General features: G+C 46.5%; 1 protein-coding gene across 1 annotated transcript; it reads left to right on the top strand.

Moving 5' to 3' along the window:
• Positions 1-1032: 1032 nt before the first annotated feature.
• On the top strand, positions 1033-11335 carry LOC308168998 (chromobox protein homolog 1-like; the record flags this gene model as incomplete). The annotated part of the gene is made up of 5 exons (XM_080543636.1): positions 1033-1219; positions 7690-7939; positions 8536-8719; positions 8850-8944; positions 11173-11335. The coding sequence occupies 5 exons, from the start codon at positions 1033-1035 to the stop codon at positions 11333-11335; spliced, it is 879 nt and encodes a 292-aa protein (XP_080399762.1).
• Positions 11336-23416: the final 12081 nt, after the last annotated feature.

The following is a 23416-nucleotide window of genomic DNA, read 5'->3' as shown; positions in this document are numbered from 1 at the left end:
GTCATGAAGGTCCTGGAGCGCCTTGTCCTGGCCTACCTGAAGCTCATCACGGATCCTGTGCTGGACCCCCTGCAGTTCGCGTACAGAGCCAATAGATCCACGGAGGACGCCGTGAACATGGCTCTGCACTACGCACTAGAACACCTAGACACTGCAGGCAACTACGCCAGGATCCTGTTCGTGGACTTCAGCTCGGCCTTCAACACGATCCTCCCACACATCCTGGAGCACCAGCTATCCCTGCTGCAGGTGCCGGACTCTCCCTCTCGTGTTCCATAGACCCACGCTGAGGTTTCTTCCTTCGTTGTAGTTTAGGGCTCTTTTTTAGTTATTTGAGGGGGGGGGCTCCCTCAATTCACAGTACACAAGTCATTGTTCAAGCCACGTCCTCTAAAAGGTGATCACCCATGTCGCGGATGTGCCGTTTCCCTGTTGCATTATGGTTACTTTTAGTTATCATGATGTGTTAAGTCACGGCTGTTGTGAGTTGCAGATTTCAATGCTGCATACCAGGCTGAGTTAGCAAACCAGCAGCTACCAGCTGCTAGACGCTTACGAATTGCTCCGTAGACTTCAACACTGACCGCAAATAGGCTTGTTGCATTAACGTCGCGCTGCGGAACTTCCGGGTGCGTCTACTTGCATAAGAACTTCCGGTGTAGCCGGATGTTGACATCCTAGTCATTAGTTAGCCGTCATATTACATTAGTTATTATACAATACATTACTTATTAGCGGTCATGAGTGGAACAATTCAAAAACGTGGGTTCACGTACCAACGACGTGAATCAGGCTCCACTGACCACTGTTGTGTGCCACAATGTGTGAATTCGGCGCGCTATAATTCGCACTTAAGTTTTCATTCCTTCCCAAGCAACTCTGAGGCAAATGCTAAGTGGCTAGCGAAGATTCGGCGGGACGCATTTCGTGTCACCAATTAAAGGTAAACCAGGGAACCAGTTCGGCAAATCAGCACCCAGGCTAGGTGTGTGGGAGCTCCGTGAGCGTGCTGCGGTCGCCCCTATGATAGCAATGCAGGACTCCTCTGATGAGATGGAGGTCACCCGGCCAGACCATGATTACTGCTTGGCTCCTGATCCTGCTGCTTTGGATGACGTCCTGGCCCAAAACGAGTCATTGAGGAAGGACATAGAAAGGCTCCAGAAACAGCTAGAGACCGTCCAGCTACAGGCCAACTTCAGCCTGCGGCGATTCGCAGGTTCCGACGAGGACATACGCTTTTACACCAGGTATGTCTGATTTGTATAATTTCGTTTATTAATCCCCCCAGGCAAATTAACTCACCTGTTCAGTCTCTCCACCCCCATCTCTCTCACGCACACCCACGTAGTAGATAATAAGTACTGTACCCATCGTGTGATAAGGATCATATTCTTGTGATAAGGATCATATACTGTATACAAGTCTACTAGTCCATATGTTTATAAAAGTACACAGTTACATGCTAACTCCCCCCTGTCTATATACTCCCCTGTGAATAGGCCATATAGTGTATAGGTATAGAAGTTCACCTTATAGATACATTCTCAGATGTCTACCGACCACTTATCCCCCCCCCTATTTATGTCTCATTCTTGTTTTTTTTATTATGTTAAGACTGTTTGTTTGTTAGCACCTAGGGTTTGCATTTGCATTTCGTTGTACCTGTTACAATGACAATAAAGATCATTCATTCATTCATTAATTCATGTATACATACATGTTTGCTTGTAGTCTAACAACTGTATAGATAAAATTAACACGTCATGTATTCTGGCTTGTCTTAAGGTTTACTACCTATGATTATTTCATGTGCTTCTGGCGCATGATCGAGCCTTTTACCTCTGGTGATGGTCACCCGGGCTAAGGTATCCTCTACTGACCCTGAGGAGCCTGTTCCTTTAGCAACGGTATGTTTTCTTCTTTGAACTGGACATCATTTTAAAAACTGTTAAATTACAACATGTTGGCCGTTATAGTTTGGTTATATCAGCTGCTGTTCTGTTGTGGATCGTCTAAGTATAATAACAATAATAATAACTTTTCAGGGTATATACAGGAATCTTGAGGTTAATTTCAATACCTTTCTAAGACTTTTTAAAGACCTTGTCAATATTTTTCCAGACCTCACCGCCACTTCGAGCTGTAACCGTTTACATCAGGTGTGTGAGTTCCTGGTCCTAAATTTCGTTGTTTGGTACCTGTACTGTAGCAATGACAATAAAGACCATTCATTCATTCATTCATCATTCATTCATTCATTCATTCAAATCCAGTCCAGATTTAACACCTGATTTAATGACTGAACCAATCAAACCATCAGAAAAGCCCTTGATTAGTTAAATCAGGTGTGTGAGTTCCTGGTTACAACAAAAAATCTTCTAGTCCCGAGGACTGGAGTTAAGAAAGAGGTCCCGAGGTCTAGAGGTGATTTACAATAAAAATATATTTTTTTAACTCACTCATGTCTCCTGGTGGTTCATATCATGTATACCATGGCCTTCATTTACATGTAAACTTCTTTACAATACTATAATTGTATCTTTACAGAAAGTAAACTACCACTTGCATGTACCCACCAGAATAGTTAGGCTATAGCCAATCAGGACCAAGTACCATGGTATAATTACAAATTCACTTTACCGGTAATACATTTAAAATACAGTGGTGATCCTCTTACTTTTTACAATGACAAACCATCTGGTGGAGTCAGGTTACCATTTCACCTGAGCATTCCTTGGGACTAACAAATCTCCTAAACTGGCACTTTCATTCATTGTAAAAAAACAAATAGGGGATCCATACTGCACTACTACCATGCTACTTACCAAGGGCTCTGTGGATGCCCTTTTTTTAACAATGAACAGAATATGTGTCGGATTTATATTTCAGAACTTACCTCACGCCATCAGCCATCGTCCTCTGTTTTGGTTTAGGCCTCGTAGACAAGACAACCATTTTGTCTACTGGGCCTGGCTTCACACCCTATTTAATTGAAAGACATTTGTTTAGATATTGATGTCATGTGTGCTTATGTAGGCCTTCATATGTTTTTCCCCCCAAACTACTTACCATTGTTCTTGGCTTGTGCCAACGCTGCTCGCTCTCTGTGCAGCTCAGGACAGGCGGGACCACTGGAGTCTTCAGCTGCGAGTAATGTACAGACTGATACAACAGAGCAACGGTGTGGTTACATAATGTTGTACCAGCGACACAGGAGCACTGTGTATGTTTGAGCTCCACAGGGCATGAGTCCTTCAATATAACCTGAAATAGTAAGGAAAGAGGTGACATTAAAAATGTGTTCATACTTTATTAAATGGTAGTAGAATTGTCAGTCTTCATTTACTGATTCATGATTTAAAAAGAAGAATAAGTTGAGACAGACCTTACATGGGTTCAAGGAAAACTCTAAATCTGAAGTAACATTTCAGCAGTACAGAACTCTGCACTGGATCTTTTACATTTTTGGTTCTGTAAACTGTCTCAACTGATTCATTTAAAGGAAGTATGAATATTGTGAATAGCAACCGATACAGTTAGGTGAGTGGAACATCTGAAATAGAACAGAAATTCTCTAACCATTTTCTGGGGATGCCAAGCTAAACATGCTGCACCTAACGTTCATTTCAAATCACTGACTGGTGTTTTGCCTAACATCCAAACTCTGGCAACATTGACTCCCCAGAACATGATTGAGAACTAGAGCTAGCTAGCTAGCTAGCTATCTGTAAAAGCTAGATAACTGTGCATCCCCCTACTCTCAAATTGTGAGGTTTCTCATGCTTCCTCATGGACCTATCAGCTCGCCCTGACGCTGACCTCTCCTGTACTTGTATCTTTGTTTGATACTGAAAAAGAGACAGATAATAAAGTTAATGTTAATCAAGAATGTAACGTTATTGATATTGTGTTTTGAATGTAGCTGGCTAGTACAAAGTAGCAAGGTAGTTGCAACATAGCCAGCTAAAAAGCTAACGTTAGTGCTAGCTAGCTAGTATTCTAGCTAATTATGCAGTTACTCACCCTCATAGTTGTTGAGGTAGCCCGAAATATACATCTTGAATCCCTTTTCTCGTTTGCTAGAATGGGCTACCGAGGAAGCGCTAACGATTCGATGTCCGTCATCGACCGTGATTTTCGGGAGATCCTGTAAACAGCGAGTGTAAAAAGCCATCTCTTTCTGTAACAACAAACCAGACCGGAAGTTCTTATGCAAGTAGTCGTACGCCGGAAGTCAAACGACGCCATCTTGTGCACCTAGGCTATTAGTGACTGTGTGACTATTGTGTGTTTGTGCAATTGTCTCCTCGAGCCTTCTGTGATTTCTCCCAGGTGCCAGTTTTGATTCAATTCCTGAACCCCCCTCTTCCTCACCCGTTCCTCCGCCCCTCTCACCCTGTTTAGCCCGGGTGACGTTCGTACGTTGAGCGGGAACCGGTGTGTTCGTCGTCCAGCCTGACTATGAGTGACTCTTCCGCCACTGAAGCCCCTACTAGCGACGCCCCCGTTGTTACGGCTACTGCTGCGGTGGCAGTTACAGGTGTTTTACTTGACTTGACTTCTACTAATATCCTCAACTGTGATCTGTGATCTATTGTTTCTGTCTCATGAATGTTGTTGTTGTTGTTTTGGGGGGGGGGTGGCCATCTCTGATTCACTGAGATCTGTCTCTTGAGCTCTCTGTGGTTTGACTGCAAAGGTAGTGTGCTCTTCACATCCTTTATTCATGAGTCTAGTCCCCTGAAATAGTCTGGACACACTCAGTTCCCTCTGACTGTGAAGTTTAACTTTGTAAAAGGTTGAAAGGAGAGGAGAACCCTGTCAGAATAGTCATCCATGTCTGTGTCATGTGACTAGATCACAATTAGTCGCCTGTGTCATGTGACTCGGTCAGAATAGTCGCCTGTGTCATGTGACTAGGTCAGAATAGTCGCCTGTGTCATGTGACTAGGTCAGAATAGTCGCCTGTGTCATGTGACTAGGTCAGAATAGTCGCCTGTGTCATGTGACTAGGTCAGAATAGTCGCCTGTGTCATGTGACTAGGTCAGAATAGTCGCCTGTGTCATGTGACTAGGTCAGAATAGTCGCCTGTGTCATGTGACTAGGTCAGAATAGTCGCCTGTGTCATGTGACTAGGTCAGAATAGTCGCCTGTGTCATGTGACTAGGTCAGAATAGTCGCCTGTGTCATGTGACTAGGTCAGAATAGTCGTCTGTGTCATGTGACTAGGTCACAATAGTCGTCTGTCATTCATGTGAATGAATGAATGAATGAATGAATGAATGGTCTTTATTTGTCATTAATATAGTACAGGTACCAAACAACGAAATTTGGGAGGGGGGGGGCTCCCCTGGTGCTAGGAAAGAAAAAAACTAAAAAACAAGAAGGGAAAGGAGCTGGTTTACATACATAAAGGCTATGTACACTATCCACTATACTATACTATACAAATAAAACACTGTGCTGTACTCTATGCTATGCTATACCTATTCTAACATTTCCTATTCTCTGCAACCTTATGTACCCTAGGGTTGTCATATTGCACATAGTGTTATAGCACATTCATTTAAAGTGTCGCAGTTTGCAGGCTTGAAATGTACACATTTGTGCCTCAGCACTACACCTGATTTCAATCCAGCAGCTGCCATCAATCCGTCCAGACTGTCCAGGGCCCAGAACCTAGGTCTTTGCTGTGTTCAGGGCCTGAATGGCCCTGGGGTAGAAGCTGAGCTTCAGTCTGTTTGTCCTTGCGAACATGGTCCTGAACCGCCTGTTCGAGGGAAGCCGAGCAAAGTGTTCGTACCCAGGGTGGGATGGGTCTCTGGAGATCTTGGAGGCCTTCCTGAGGCAGCGTGTGTTGTACAGCTCTTCCAGAGAGGGGAGGGGGGCGCCGGTGATCTTCTGGGCCGATCTCACGACTCTCTGTAGCGCATTCCTCTCTGCGGCTGTGCAGCTGGAGAACCAGTTGCAGATGCAGTAGGTGAGGATGCTCTCCACTGCGCAGCGGAAGAAGGCCACCAGCATCTCCTGTCCGATGTGGTCTTTCCTGAGGACTCTCAGGAAGAAGAGCCGCTGTTGTGCCTTCTTGATGATGGCTGCTGTGTTGTTCTTCCAGGACAGGTCATCCTGTATGTGCACCCCCAGGAATCGGAGGGTTGAGACTCTCTCCACGCTCCCTCCGTCGATGAGCAGGGGCTGGACCTCAGATTTTTTCCTCCTGAAGTCCACAATGATTTCCTGGGTCTTTGACTGGTTCAGCAGCAGGTTGTTAACCTTGCACAGCTTGCTCAGCTGCTCTACCTCATCCCTGTACGCCGCCTCGTCCCCCCCCGAGATGCAGCCCACCACGGTGGTGTCGTCTGCAAACTTTACGATGGAGTTGCTGGGGTGGACTAGGTCACAATAGTCGTCTGTGTCATGTGACTAGGTCACAATAGTCGTCTGTCATGTGACTAGGTCACAGTAGTCGTCTGTCATGTGACTACTAGGTCACAATAGTCGTCTGTGCCATGTAACTAGCTCACAATAGTCGTCTGTGTCATGTGACTAGGTCACAATAGTTGTCATGTGACTAGGTCAGAATAATTGTCTCATGTGACTAGGTCAGAATAGTCATCTGTCATGTGACACGGTCAGAATAGTCGTCTGTCATGTGACACGGTCATAATAGTCGTCTGTCATGTGACACAGTCAGAATAGCCATCAACATCTCATGTGATTCTGTTTGGCCAAAGTAGTCGTGCGCATATACCATTAAAGGTAGGTGACCTCCCCGTGCAGCAGCATCCATAGGAGTGTGTTCTGTCATCTCCAGGTCTGCTCTGACAGTGGAAGAACAATGCCGCCTGACCCAAGCAGGCCACCGACTAAAATGCTTCTTCGTTTTTCTATTGAACATTTAGGGCCGGTTTCAGAGACAAGGCTTAAGCCTAGTCCTGGACTAAATCACACTTTCAATGTAAAATCTCCATTGAAGATGTTTTTTAGTCTAGGATTAGGCTTAAGCCTTGTCTGTGAAACCGGCCCATAGTTATTTACTCCAGGACTTGGCTTAAGCTGTGTACCGGAAACCGGCCCCAAGTGAGCTAACTTTAAAGTAGGAGTGGGCTATAAATGGGTCATTTCTTGTTTTGCATAGGTTTTCTTTTTTTTGGTATTCCATTTGCCCTATCTCGACATGAAATGAAAACAAATTCGGCTTCAGGTCCAAGAAAACAGTGTGCAGGGCACAAATCCAAAATGACCGCCGTTTTCCTGAAAAATCTCATTTGTAGGTCTTTTTACTTGGTTGTAAAGTAAAATGTACCCTTTTTACCTCAATTCTGAATCATGCCCGTAGACCTAATATTTATTGGTAAATTCTAGAAAAAACATCTAGACAACAGGTTACATGTGACATATGCTAATTAAGGTGAACAAATAGGTGAATTTGGTCAAAAAAACATATTAACTCAACATCTGAATGTCATTTTTCAGGGAAAACTGCAGTCATCTTGGATTTGACTGCAGTCCCTTTTTCCTTGGACCCCAGGCCGAAATGTTGTCATTTCATGTTGAGATAGGGCAAATAGAATACCAAAAAACAGAGACCTAATAAAAATAACTGGATAGCTCACTTCTATTTAAAGCTTTGAACCAGAGTAACACTGCCCCCCCCCCCCCCCGCTTACTCCTGCTCTCCCCAGAGCCCCCCAAAGAAGAGGTCAAGCTGGTGAAGAAGGGGAAGAAGAAGCAGAACAAGAAGAAGGTGGAGGAGGTGGCAGAGGAGAAGGAGGAAGAGTATGTGGTGGAGAAGGGGAAGAAGAAGCAGAACAAGAAGAAGGTGGAGGAGGTGGCAGAGGAGGAGGAGGAAGAGTATGTGGTGGAGAAGGTTGTAGACCGCAGGGTGGTCAAGGGTCGGGTGGAGTTCCTGCTCAAGTGGAAAGGCTTCTCAGAGTGAGTACTGACATGTGGGGACATGAGGAAGTGACCAAAAAACGGTTAAGAAAAAAAGGAAGTTCTAAAAAATTAACCCCTGATAATGACTACAGTTTGTGGTTACCCACAGAAATAAGTCTTGAAGGAACCTATTTGCACAGGACTAGTATTATCTGGGGACCTCTAGTAATTTGTAATAATTACGGAGGTCGTCTGTGATCTTAATCCCGTGCGAATCTGCCATATCCGTAATTTGTAAAGAAAAAATTCCACCTCAAATTACCCTGTGAGAATAGGGCTTAGGTCTGTGAATGTCTGTTTGTCTGTGATTGTGTCTGTGTCTATGACTGTCTCTACAGCTTCTCTACTGTAAATAAAATATATTTTAAAAATGGTATATATACTGTATATAAAATAAAATCCTAATTCTTAGGATACATTTTTCTTGCGATGACTGTGGTGGATAGATGATTCGCTTACTTAGATATAGAACGTATTGGTTTTAAGTCGCTTTGGATAAAAAATGCCAAATGCCGAAAATGTAAATGATTCTGACTTCTCTGGCTCTGTCTGATTGTGACTGTCTGTCTGTCTGTCTGTCTGTCTGTGTGTAGCGATGACAACACGTGGGAGCCGCAGGACAACCTGGACTGCCCGGACCTCATCGCCAAGTACATGCAGAACCACAAGCCCACCCAGAGCGACAACAAGAAAGAGACCGCGGGAGGGAAGAGGAAGACGAAGGACCCTGAGGAGGCGGGAGGAGAGGAGAGCCGGCCCAAGAAGAGGAAAGACGAGGTGAGGGAGGAGACCGCTTCTTGGTTTCATTGTATTTGATTGTATTTGATTGTATAATTATGCGCTTAAACTCGTACGTTTCCTCCCAGCGACCAAGCCCCTCTCTTCCTCTCTCTGTCGTCTCCCTCAGGCAGAGAAACCGCAGGGCTTCGCCAGAGGCCTTAATCCGGAACGCATCATACTAATCACAGACTTCAGCGGAGAGCTCATGTTCCTCATGAAATGGTAAGTGATTCTGTTCTAGACCCCCTCTGTGTTCTAGACCACCTCTGTGTTCTCGACTCTTTTGACTTCTGGACCCCTCTGTCTTCTAGACCCCTCTGTCTTCTGGACTCCTTATAATAATTAGGGCTGCACCGATGCCAGTACTCATACCATGCTCATGTACTCATACTCATACCATGCTCATGTACTCGTAAAACTACCCTGATACACCCACCCCCCACGATACCACTTTATGGCAACGTAACCTTACATCACATAGGGTTGGGCGGTTATACCGTAAACCAGGGTTTTTGAAAATAGCAACGGTATTTGTCATAAAACCATCATAAATTCCTATATATAATAAACGCCTTAGAGTGTTTGTCCACCACCTCTATCTGTGTGGTTGAAGCAGTGGCGGGCGGTGCATTTCACACCTAGGCCTTCAGTGATGTCCGACACATTCCTACCTGAATTATTCTACCTCTTAATACCATCGTTATGACGCCATGGCTCTAGAAACTAGACAGAAACACAGTATAACCGGGCGTTGCATCACCTTAACATAGTCAGACAAGTACAACAGAGTTATATTAATATTTCCGAAGCATTTTTAATCAATAAATCCGCTTTTACAATGAAGAGTGTTAAACTAACATCTTTAAGATCGCTACATTACCCACGTCTGTCGTCTCGTCCACCATAATAGCGACAAAGGGTGCCTTTTTAATCTCCATTTTGATCTCTTCTCACATCACTTCAGCAATAGCAAAAATCAGGTCGTTTTGTATTTTGCCTGACGTCCCAGTAAACACTTTGTTTGTGGACAGGTGGTAATGTAAATCTGGGTTGTTTTCAGCCAGAAAAGAAAGAAGCTCAACGTAGTTTTCTCTGTTTGTGGACTCGGCGCTTTTATCGTGTCCCCTAAATGAAAGTTATTGTTTACCCAAAAACAGGACACAATCGATCAGTATTATCGATCAGTCAACGAAAGCTTTCGTTGTGATGCTCCGTTTCCCTGCGCACTTTCAAAAGTTTCACATCTACCGGCATATACGCATCTCAATAGTGAATATCAATAGTGCGTATCAATAGTGCGTATCAATAGTGCGTATCCAATCAAAAGACGTGCTGGGTGCTGACATCATTGAGCCTTACAGCAGGCGCCGTTGTTGCTTTTGCTCGCATCTACGTAGGTTTACTAGGTACGCCACAGGTTTTCTCGTTCCAACGTTAAGTTACAGGTCGAATCCGCGGCACCGTTTAACTTGCAGGCTGGGCAGATTTTGGAGCCCCCTAGCAACACATTTTGATTGGATAAAAGCTCTAACATAAAGGCCAGCCCTCCAAATCTCAATCGGAGACTGGAAGCAGCGCAACCAAGAGGAAAGCTATGAAATGAAGAGAATAGACTATGGGGAATCATTAATACATATTTGTGGAAAAAATATATTAAAATAAAATGTATATTCTGATGATGTTTAGGCCAGCAGAGAAGGCCTTGCTGGCCCTGACGGCACACCACTGGGTTGAAGATGCTATGAAAGTGATGACAGAACTTTTTGTAAACAATGTAATCTGTCAAATAAATAACCTGTCAAAAAGACATCTGTCATATGACAGTTTCTCAGAACCGCCCCTAAGACAAAAAAGAAGAAGAAAAAAAAGCAACTACCGGTACTGCAATTTGGAAACATCTTGTCAAATCTTGACATGGCTGTGTGTAAGATTTGCATGAAGAAGGTGACAGCTAAAGTGGAGCGACCAGAATCAGAGATGTCTGTAGATATATATATATATATGTCTGTGTGTGTGCTGTGTGTGTGTGTGTGTGTGTGTGTGTGTGTGTGTGTGTATATATGTCTGTGTGTGTGTGCCTCTGTGTGTGTGTGTGTATGCGTGTATCAGAATCAGAAGACTTTATTGCCATGACATGTAAACATGTTAGGAATTTGGTTTGGGACAGTGGAGCACGGTTTACAGCAGGACAGGAGCAAGACAGGACAAGACAGTGCAAACCAACATCATAGTGCAAGAGTCATAGATAATATAAATATAAGAAGTGCAAAGATCAAGTGTTCAAGTGTTCATGTCCAGACAGTCCAAAGCTCTCTGGGTGGGGGTGGAGGAAGGGTAGATAGATAGGGAGGTATGCGTGTGTGTGTGTCTCTCTGTGTGCGTGTGTGTGCGTGCGTGCGTGTTGCTTCCTGGACAACTTTAACCATCTCCCCTCCTCCCCCCCCTAACAGGAAGAACTCTGATGAGACGGACCTGGTCCCGGCCAAGGAGGCCAACATCAAGTGTCCCCAGGTGGTCATCTCCTTCTACCAGGAACGGCTGACGTGGCCCTCCTACCCCACAGAGGAGGAGGAGAAGAAAGACGACAGCGCAGACAAGGAGGACAAGAACTAGAAAAGTGGAAGGAGGGGAGTGGGTCGTCCGCGGGGGGGCGGAGGGGGAGGGGTTGGGGGGAGGGGTGTGGCTTCTTTCATTACTACTCTTTCACGCTACACAGTATTCATATGACGTTTATTGGTTCTTAGTAAAGTGTTACATTGATGTCTCTCGGTTTATAGCGTCACGGTTTTCCAGGGGTTACTTTTAATTGTTTGTTTGTTTTTGGACAATAAATCTTTTTTTGTTTGTTAACATATGGTCAAATTGTGTCATTTATTTTGTCGTATGGAAGTGTTGGAGTTGTCTACTATCGGTTTTTAGTATGCTTACCGTTATGAGGTAGAGGATTTTTCTCTATTCTAAGGTGGCTAGAACAGGCTCACACACACACACACACACACACACTCCCCGCACGAAGCGCCTGATTTACATTGACTCACAACCTAATCACTTTTATTGATCTATCAACTGACTCTGAGCTCAATGTCATCAGTTAAGACTTTCCCTTTAGCCTTGCTTAATGCTTACACGTTGTAGAATACACCATGTACAAGTCACGTACACCACGACTGGGACTCTCAAAGGCAAACACATGGAAAATAAGCGTTTTATTTATCCAAAAGGTAAACGCAAGTATTCAAAAACATTAGAACACCTCATAAAATAATACAAAAAATGTATGTCGTCATGTCCAGTAGTCATATGTGACAGCAGCTGGTGAAATCGCTAACTACTAACTACCTAGTTAGTGTACAATAGTGGGGATTACTCACCGAATACATTGCATTGCAATGTTTTGGCTTGACTAGCGAGTGTGTCATTGATTTTCAACAACGCTGAAATTTGTTTACATTTTTCAGAATAAAAGTCTGAACATTTGATCGGCTGCCGTCACATAGGCTACATCCTGAGGCCTACAGACAGCAGTGTGGAGAACTAAGGCTTTGCTGAAGGCACTAGGCAACACCTCCACTTCCGGACAACCTTAGTGTAGGCCTACCTGTGTGTTGCTGAGCCTTTAGCTTAGCTGACTAACACAGTCTTTGATGGCACAGACGAGCCGAGTTTTGAACAAATCCAGGAGTTCATATCAGAATACTGCAATGTGCCAGCTCTGCTCAAAGGGCTAGATCTCGCAGGCCTCTTTTAGCTAACAACCAACATCTAAGCCTCCCTACTGGTCACCTGACCGTGGCCACCTGACCTTAGTTCAGGGGTCAACATCTCTCTCTCTCTCTCTCTCTTCTCAGCCTTCTCTCAAGCCCTGTTCCCACAGAGATAACGGTCAAATGCCTGAAATTATTTCCCAGTATTTCCTGTCCGACCCCTGCTTACCCAGGCTCTGATTTACCTGGGTCACCCTGTTCACACACATCAGTGCAATGCAGGTACAATTGGAAGGGTGGAATTCCATTGCAACCACAAATGAGCATACCTGCATTTCACTCTTGGTCTGTCACAGGTAAAAGATTTAACGGTATGCCCTAACCCCCCAGTTTACACAGATAACAGTACCAGTAAATTACTGTGAAAAGTGGGCTTCTGACAGTAATTTCAGTCCCTTTTTCCAACACATCACAAACACACATCTCTTGTACGGCCTGATTAGTGTCTCTAGTCTTTGACGTTGAAGACCCTGAGATCTGAGAACGTGAAGGAGATACTTCAGGAAGAGCAGTTGTATCATTACCACGTTCACCTCCAGTCCCCTTCAGAAGAGAAGTTATTGAACTGTCAAACCATTAATCTGATCAATCAAGTCACTGGTTAATTAATCCAACTGATCGATCAACATCCCTACGATCGCGTCTTTTCACTTCTTTTTATCCCTCTGTTTCTTGCCGGGCCTGCGGCTGTGCGGTCCGCTAGCTGCCCCGTCGTGGCGTGACGCCAGAACCACCTCCCCGTCGCTGCCGTACTGAAGCGTGTAGTCGCTCTCGGCCAACGGCCTTCCTTCCTCGTCCCGCAGGCGGGAAAACACTTCCTGGTACAGCCCGCTGAGCCTCTGCTTCATCTCTCGGACCGAGCGCAGAGTCTCCACCTTCTCCTTGAGCAGCCGCGCCCGGCGACGCCTCAGCCCTTCCACGCCGTCCTCCAGCCCCAGCAGGACGTCCAGCTTCCGGCGCCGGCAGTTCTGGGCGGCCATCTTGTTCTTGCCGCGCCGGCGGATGTCCCGCACCAGGTTGAGCTGGGCGTCGGAGAGGTGGTGTTTGGTCAGCAGCTGGTTGAAGTCGTCCACGGGGAGGTTGACGATGACCTCGTTGGAGAGGGGGATCTTCATGGCGCGCGCGCGCCGTTCGTCGCGACCCCACATCAGCTTGCTTTCCTCGTCGTCGTAGGGTTTGCTGAAGCGTGACGAACCGTGGGACTTGGGGGCTTTCCCCTTGTGGGACGAGGTGGAGGTGGAGGTGGGGCCGGAGGTGGGGTCGGGGGTGGACCAGGGATGGTTGTAGGTGTGGTCGTAGTTGATTTGCTCCAGCCATGGGAGGTGGTTGAAGCGTTGAGGCTCCTGGTAGCTCATGGAACACATCTTGCTGACCTCGGTGGGGTAACCGCCCCCCACCGCCCCCTCCTCCTCCTCCTCCTTCACCACTACCTCCATGTCCAAGCTGTACCCCCCTACAGCCGCCGCCTCCTCCTCAGAGAACAGGCTGGAACCAGAGTCAGAGGAAGAGGAGGAAGAAGAGGAGGAGGAGGAAGAGGAGTAGGAGGCCTCAGAGCCGGTGGGGGAGGCAGGACTGTGGCTGAAGTCCAGGGAGAGGCCAGAGTCGGAGTCCAGCTCCTCTTCCAACCTGGAGGTCTGGGCGGGGCTGAAACCCTCCTCCAACGCCAGGCTCAGCAGGCTGATCTCACCCAACATGGCGTCGTCCAGGAGGGAGGCCAGGCCGCTGGGTAAGGCAGGTTCCTCCGGGAAGACAGTTGACTGAACAGACGCCATATCGCCATTGTTGCCAGCTGAGGTGTCTGTGAATTAGAATAGAACAGAAGGACAGGGGAAGATCAAAATAAGAGAAAAGAAACAAGAATAATAGCACTTAATTCGTTTATTTGTTACTAAAGAAATTGTCCTAAGATCTCTCTCTAACCCCCCCCCCCGCGCCTCAGTCCCCCAGAGAACAAACATCAAACATACCATGTGTATGGAAGCTCATGTCCGGAGGGCACGGGGAGTGCGTGAGCGGGGCCGGCTGGTGGAAGTGGGGGGGCTCCTGGATCTCAGGGCCCCCCAGGACAGGGCTGAGTCGGTAGTGTTACGCTTGCCTGGCTCAGGACAAGGTGACAAAAAGGGAGACGACACATGGAGAACAATAATAGGAGATTTATTAAAGAATAATATGTTAAAAGGGAAATAATGATAAAGTAATAGTAACAACAAACAAACAAGCTGCTGGTCGACAAGGAAGAGACCGAGTCCGTCAATTTGACCCCCTCTTAAAGTTCCTGGGACAATCAGGATGATCACCTTCACCTGTGCCCATCAGGAACCAAGAGAGAGGGTCAACAAGACAACAGATAATTGGCGCCCACTGGTGGTACCAGTGTGGATCGTCACATCCCCCCCCTTAAAACAGAGGCCTACTAAAAAGGTCTCTGCTAATTTGTTTCCCAGATTACAAATAATACAAATAATAACAAGAGTCTATGGCAACAAAAAAACGGTGATCTCTGCCACACACAGCCTAAACGTCAAATCCCAACCTCCCCTACAACCTGCCCACCCTCCAGCAATTCCTGGTACCTGGAAAAGCTCTATTTAAGGAGGGAGGAGCAAGAGAAAGAGAGATTAAGGACAAGAGTTTTAGACCGGCAGCATTGATTCACCTGGTAAGGCGCTGGCTCGGACTCTGCAAAGTATGCAAAAAGGTCAGGGGGTTATGATCTGAACAAACAACCACTGGATGAGACCCCCCCCTTCCCACATAAACATCAAAGTGCTGCAGAGCCCAAACCAGTGCCAAACAGAAACCAAACAGTTCTCAAACAATAACACATAACTCAGCCAATGTCTCATGGTCTTAAGCCGAGGACGCAAAACACCGTCTCCAGGCCCACTCACATCCTCCTCCCACCCTGCTGCCACCACAGGAGTGGATGGAGATGGAGACCCCTGTCGTACAACAGAGTAAGGACCAGTAAATTTTTCCTGGAAAACTGGGTCACTCACAGAACAATCATTATGAGGAAGCCATTGACGAACCAACACATCCTCCAAGAGAAAACAACCACTGTCAGAGCTCTCCAGCTCATCCTTAGGCTGAATCCCACTGAGCAGTAGCTTCAGCTCAGGATCCTCCTGTTGGGCTAAAATCAACTCACTCCGAGACAAAGACGGCGGCAGATCTGGTAACTGAAAAACAGAATTGTCAGGAGTGAACTTATCAGACTCTTTACCATCATCAATTTTAGGGTCCATGCAACTCATAGCACGAGTCATGGCGCAGGCAGTAAAAACCTCAGGAAACTCCTTCACACTAAGGTCGGGTCCTGTTGGTCGTGTAAACCCAGAACTAACTACCAGAGGTGGAGGCACATCACTCCACACTCTTCCTCCAGCCAGGTTATTTCCCAAGATGACGGCCACACCCACCACAGGCAGAGAGGGTCGAACACCAATAGTTACTACCCCCTGGACCAGATCAGAGTAAAGCTCAATTTCATGCAAGGGGACAGACAAAGTCTGCATCCCCATCCCTCTAATCAAAACGCTGGTCCCCACACTTGACTCCTGAGAGAATGTTAAAACCGATTCCAATATAAACGATTCTGAAGCCCCTGTATCACGAAGTATCTGGACAGGCACTTTCTGTGGGCTTCCCACCAGAGAAACGAAACCTGTAGTAATAAACGGGCCAAAATCAGGATCCTCCTCGCTAATCTGTATGGAGGCAGAGCCCTGTAATGCCCCCGCCAACTCAGTAGCCGCAGGTGGGCTGGATACTGAGGATGCCATCACCCCTGGTTTAAAGGGAGACCCCTCGGCAACCCCAGACACTCTTACTCCTGCCCCACAAGCATGCACTGCAAGAGCCAACGGTCTAACAGAGCCCCCCTTCCCACTGTAGGTTTTCTTTCCTTTTAGGACAGGACACTCCTGTTTCCAGTGACCCTTCTCAAGGCAATAATTGCATGTCGAGTTAGGATCTACTCTACTCTGACTGCCATGCTCCGACTTTGAAAAGGGGACAGAATAACCAGGACCTTCGTTAGGGAATTGTGTACGATTTACCAATAGGTCAGTCACGGTCGGATTTTGTCTACGGCTCCCCTCGCTACGAAAACGATGTTCACCAAACTGACTCTTATTAGTCAGTACAAATTCATCTGCCAACACCGCGGCTTGACCTGCTGTTTTCACCTTGTGTTCGTTAACGTAAGTGGCAATGCGATCAGGGACAATGGTTTTAAACTGTTCCAGAATAATCAAATTTGCCAGATCCTCCAGAGTATTCACCTCTACCGCCACGCACCAACGATTGAAATGGCTGGTTAGTTCTCTTACAACCTCAACATGAGTTTGTTTGTCATGTTTCTTCCATTGTCTAAACCGCTGTCTGTAAGCTTCAGGAACAAGTTCATAAGCCCTAAGGATAGCGGCCTTAACTGTATCATAATCTTTCCTCTCTCTACCATTAAGAGCAATATAAGCTTCCTGAGCTCGGCCAATAAGCACACTCTGTAGTAATGCGGTGCGGTCTGAAGTAGACCAGTCCCTATCGTCGGCAACACTCTCAAACAGTGAAAAGAATACATCAGGATCTTTTTCATTAAACTTTGGCAACAGTCTAACCATGACAGACATATTATCCCTCTTTGAATTACTCGAATCGCCACCTCCACCGTCAGATAACTTTCCCTCTGCAATCAACCTAAGGCGCTCCCGTTCAAGAGCTAATTTATCCAACTCCAATTCCCTGTCCCTCGCACGCTCTTGTGCCTGAAACTCACGCTCTCGCGTCTGCTCTCGCGTCTGAAATTCACGCTCTTGCATCTGAAATTCACGCTCTCGCGTCTGTGATTCCATCTGTAATGCTAACAATTCCTTCTGTTGATCAAATGTTAACTCAGTGGACCCAGATGCAACCCCAACGGATATTTTAGGGACAGACAATTTACCCTTTAGTATGCCCCTATTAATTAACGTAGTCTGTAAAGCCTCCACTACGTCCTGTTTCTTTGCTCGGCCTTTCACCACCTCAAGCTTAACCTCATAATGTTCCACAACCTTCCACGGTTGTTCCTTCGTTAACTGTAACAATCCATCGACCGACGGAGCTGCCACAAACTCCTCAAAAACATCCATAACTCAATATAATCAAATAACCAATATTAACCAACCCTAACAAACGGGAATCTCCCCTCCTATTACAAACTCCTCCTATAAACTACTCCCATATCAGCCATAATCTTCAGCCCATTTAAAGCGAGTAACTGTGCACACATACAAAACAGAAAAGTAACTAACATACTTCGTAAGAGCTGCCCCGCATCTAACTCAGTAATGACTGACTAACCACTCAGCTAGTCTTCAGTGCGTTCACATGCAACTCTTCCACCAAGCAAATGCCTGGTGGCGCCCCCGCGTTCAACACACCAAAAATAACAAACGAAAACAATAAACAAGCGTTAAGCGCTTCTACTCCTAGCACGGGGGTTCACGTATAGCTCTGATGGTATCTAAACCACCCGCCCTACCTATCCTTCTCTGCTTTGCATAGAACACAGCACTCACCAAACTCCAGCCGAAGATCACAGCCAATACCAAGAGTTACGTCCTTGTCAGCACAGTCGGACGGCCAGCTCCCCCTCGTCACCAGCACCCAAACCAACGTACCAAATATACTAAACAATACATTACATCCAATCCAACCAAAACCCAATAACTATAAACAATAACCATGCGGGTCTCCCAATATAGAGTTGGACAAATCCAACAATCCAATCCCGAATATCAACTATGAAAAGGGAGAGAATATTGCTCTCACCAAATTCACTCCCGGACGAGCACCCAATTTGTTACGCTTGCCTGGCTCAGGACAAGGTGACAAAAAGGGAGACGACACATGGAGAACAATAATAGGAGATTTATTAAAGAATAATATGTTAAAAGGGAAATAATGATAAAGTAATAGTAACAACAAACAAACAAGCTGCTGGTCGACAAGGAAGAGACCGAGTCCGTCAATTTGACCCCCTCTTAAAGTTCCTGGGACAATCAGGATGATCACCTTCACCTGTGCCCATCAGGAACCAAGAGAGAGGGTCAACAAGACAACAGATAATTGGCGCCCACTGGTGGTACCAGTGTGGATCGTCACAGTAGTCCAGGCTGTCGCTGGGCATGAGGGTAGCCTGGTGCATGGAGGAGGGGTCCAGGAGCTCAGGGTCCCCCAGGACAGAGACAGGGCTGACAGGCGTCTGACAGGGGTAGTCCAGGCCATCACTGGGCCTCCGGTTAGCCTGCTGCGGGTAGGGGGGGCTCCAGGGCCCCCAGGAGGGGGGCAGGGCTGAGGGGGTAGTCCAGGCTGTCGCTGGGCATGAGGGTAGCCTGGTGCATGGAGGAGGGCTCTAAGAGCTCAGGGCCCCCCAGGACAGGGGTCAGACAGGGGTAGTCCAGGCAGTCACTGGGCCTCAGGTTAGCCTGGTGCAGGTAGGGGGGCTCCAGGTCCCCCAGGAGGGGGACAGGGGCCATGACTCTCTCTCTCTCTCTCTTTCTCTCTCTCAATTAAATTACATTAAATTATTATTTTTTTGACACGATACCTTATATATTTGGAACTTATCAATCAATGGTGACAAAGTGAATTATTATATTAAATGAACAATAACAAGTAGCCTACACACACGCTTACACACACGCTTACACTCACACACACACACACACACACACACATACACGTGCCTGTCACTTGTTAAAGAAGCTGGTGATTTTTTCCGGGACAGTAATTTGACCACTACCTCCAGTGATTAGCACACCTGTCTGCGATCTGGTAATCAACTCATCACTACATCCCTGCACCTGCTGCTAGTCGACGCCGGATCGTTTGCCATTCCGGAAGATGCCTAACCTGCCTGACCCCTGCCTGTCTGACTACCCACCTGCCTGTCTGACCACCCACCTGCCTGTGTGACTACCCACCTGCCTGTCTGACCCCTGCCTGTCTGACTACCCACCTGCCTGTCTGACCCCTGCCTGTCTGACTACCCACCTGCCTGTGTGACTACCCACCTGCCTGTCTGACTACCCACCTGCCTGTCTGACTACCCACCTGCCTGTCTGACCCCTGCCTGTCTGACTACCCACCTGCCTGTGTAACTACCCACCTGCCTGTCTGACTACCCACCTGCCTGTCTGACTACCCACCTGCCTGTCTGACTACCCACCTGCCTGTGTGACTACCCACCTGCCTGTCTGACTACCCACCTGCCTGTCTGACCCCTGCCTGTCTGACTACCCACCTGCCTGTCTGACTACCCGCCTGCCTGTCTGACCCCTGCCTGTCTGACTACCCACCTGCCTGTCTGACTACCCACCTGCCTGTGTGACTACCCGCCTGCCTGTCTGACCCCTGCCTGTCTGACTACCCACCTGCCTGTGTGACTACCCGCCTGCCTGTGTGACTACCCACCTGCCTGTCTGACTACCCACCTGCCTGTCTGACTACCCACCTGCCTGTCTGACCCCTGCCTGTCTGACTACCCACCTGCCTGTGTGACTACCCACCTGCCTGTGTGACTACCCACCTGCCTGTGTGACTACCCACCTGCCTGTCTGACCCCTGCCTGCTCGACCCCTGCCTGTGTGACTACCCACCTGCCTGTGTGACTACCCACCTGCCTGTCTGACCCCTGCCTGCTCGACCCCTGCCTGTGTGACTACCCACCTGCGTGACTACCCATCTGCCTGTCTGACCCCTAGAGAGCCACGTCATTACGTCACTGTACACGTCTGTATGCTGTGGTATGGCTTTGCGAGGCTACATTGGCATCTCCAAACACGACTGGTCGAAAGTATTTGTGCTGCTCGTCGCGATTGCTATGGACAGCGATTATGTTCAAGAAGAAAGGTAATTACGTGTTTTGATTATTATTAACACTAAATAGGAGATGATAATGTTAGCCTTAGAATTTTGTTAAGTATTGGTGCCACTCTGGAATCCAGTTTTCGATGGCCGAGAGCTGGTTCAGAGAGCTGGTTCGGAGAGCTGGTTAAGAGAGCTGGTTCAGTTCTTTTGCTGTCGAAATGCAAAGAACTGCTTGGAAATTAGGCACCAGGCTTCATAAGGACCTCCTCCTCCCCACTTACCTCCTCTTATGACACTTAACTCCTCCTACTGTCGCTGCTCGTTCCTGGTCTCTTGTGAACGTATTAAAACCAGTGGTGTGCCGTCAGGGCCAGCAAGGCCTTCTCTGCTGGCCTAAACATCATCAGAATATACATTTTATTTTAATATATTTTTTCCACAAATATGTATTAATGATTCCCCATAGTCTATTCTCTTCATTTCATAGCTTTCCTCTTGGTTGCGCTGCTTCCAGTCTCCGATTGAGATTTGGAGGGCTGGCCTTTATGTTAGAGCTTTTATCCAATCAAAATGTGTTGCTAGGGGGCTCCAAAATCTGCCTGCCTGCACGTTAAGCGGTGCCGCGGATTCGACCTGTAACTTAACGTTGGAACGAGAAAACCTGTGGCGTTCCTAGTAAACCTACGTAGATGCGAGCAAAAGCAACAACGGAGCCTGCTGGAAGGCTCAATGATGTCAGCACCCAGCACGTCTTTTGATTGGATACGCACTATTGATACGCACTATTGATACGCACTATTGATACGCACTATTGATATTCACTATTGAGATGCGTATATGCCGGTAGATGTGAAACTTTCGAAAGTGCGCAGGGAAAGGGAGCATCACAACGAAAGCTTTCGTTGACTGATCGATAATACTGATCGATTGTGTCCTGTTTTTGGGTAAACAATAACTATCATTTAGGGGACACGATGAAAGCACCGAGTCCACAAACAGAGGAAACTACGTTGAGCTTATTTCTTTTCTGGCTGAAAACAACCCAGATTTACATTACCACCTGTCCACAAACAAAGTGTTTACTGGGACGTCAGGCAAAATACAAAACGACCTGATTTTTGCTATTGCTTAAGTGATGGGAGAAGAGATCAAAATGGAGATTAAAAAGGCACCCTTTGTCGCTATTATGGTGGACGAGACGACAGACGTGGGTAATGTAGCGATCTTAAAGATGTTAGTTTAACACTCTTCATTGTAAATGCGGATTTATTGATTAAAAATGCTTCGGAAATATTAATATAACTCTGTTGTACTTGTCTGACTATGTTAAGGTGATGCAACGCCCGGTTATACTGTGTTTCTGTCTAGTTTCTAGAGCCATGGCGTCATAACGATGGTATTAAGAGGTAGAATAATTCAGGTAGGAATGTGTCGGACATCACTGAAGGCCTAGGTGTGAAATGCACCGCCCGCCACTGATTAGAACGTATTCATAGCTTTCAGTCACGTGGTTTCTTCCCTAGCAACCACCAACCTGACGGGCAAAAAGTATCATAGCAACATCGCTCAACATGGCGAGTGGACGCAAACCCACGGGAAATCAAAGTTATTAACCCGCAAAAAGTGGGTTTTGCCCGCAAAAAGTGCCTTTTGCCCATCAGGTGGGCGTTTCCACTATGCTGTGACGTCACATGAAAGCTATGCCGAACCAGTCTGGTCAATGGAAAAGCGCCATAACTCCAGCCCTAACTCTAATTCCAGTCCTAGCTCCCCCGATATGGAAAAGTAACCGAATGAATAGAATCTTAATAGAATTGCACTACAGCCTTTTCAGATGCACTGTCAGTGTAACATAAGAAATACATTTCATCTACCTTTAAAATGCATGATGATATCTTATACCGCTCAGCTGTAGGTTAGTAATTGGGTTGTGTCAGCAATTATGGTTTTCGTGCTATTATCACACAGACAGAGTGGATCATTGGAACACAGAAATAGATACATGTGTTAAATACCCCGCTAAGAAATCGTGTTTCAGCAAAGATAGTGATAAAGTGCATTCCCCGGCGATTCCATCATGATTACACACGTGCACATTTTAGCTGAAAGACTTATAACATAGTGCAGTAAGTCGGTTTATGGTATAGGCTACACACGAGAGAAATGGAGAACTCTAGTCTAGCCCCATCTGTTCCCGTCGTACATTTCAAACAGGCTACTGGTGAATCCAAACCATAGCCTGATCTGATGCTTACAAATTCCGTTTACATAATTGCAGATAACTTTAAGCAGTTTTGGGGGCAGCAGTATATTCGTGATCCATCCAGACCTTCTTACAAAATGATGCCGGCGGCGGGGGTGAAAACGCAATAGCCTACAAACAAGTCAAACAAATGCATTGAAATCGCTGGTTTCAATGTCTGTGCGTTATTCTGGTGACCAGTAGTTGGCGATCTTATCGTTACATACGGAATAAAAAGTAGATTTTATATTAATCAATAGGAGCGATTGATTGTGATTGTGATTTTCCACCGCCCTCAATTCTAAGATCCTCTGGATCACCAATATAACTCCAAAGCTGGTGAAAGTGATCTGCAATAGGTAAGAGGACTTTGCCATCATCCGATCGCACCTAACGGTGTGTGACCAAAGTAAATGAATGAACGGAGCGAGGGGAACAAGAGAACACACGAGAGCACTTATTCTGTGATGTAGGGGTGAGCGGTGGGAAAGGAGGGGGTTTCCATGCTGACAACATCGAACGGTTGTCCTTTCAACTCACAGGGAGAAGATGCTGGTTTGACCTAGTACAAGATCTGACTGCACAATATGACAATATTGGTATTTCTAAGCAATACGTCGCTTAGCGGAATACATTTTTTTTTGCATCTCATTGCAGACCGTGAGGTTTCTTATTAGAAATGAACGCGATCATTTGAGACATAGTGGATAGCCTAGTACCTATGTCCCATTATGATTCAATCTCGCTATTAATGTCTACTGAAAATGACACGTCAAACCGATGTGATGCTGCGTTGACGGGTGGTAGGCTATAGGCTACGAAATTGAGTTG

This window comes from Nansenia antarctica (assembly GCF_963989245.1).
Source record: "Nansenia antarctica genome assembly, chromosome: 12".
Lineage (NCBI taxonomy): Eukaryota > Metazoa > Chordata > Actinopteri > Argentiniformes > Microstomatidae > Nansenia > Nansenia antarctica.
This window is presented reverse-complemented; position numbering and strand designations above follow the sequence as displayed.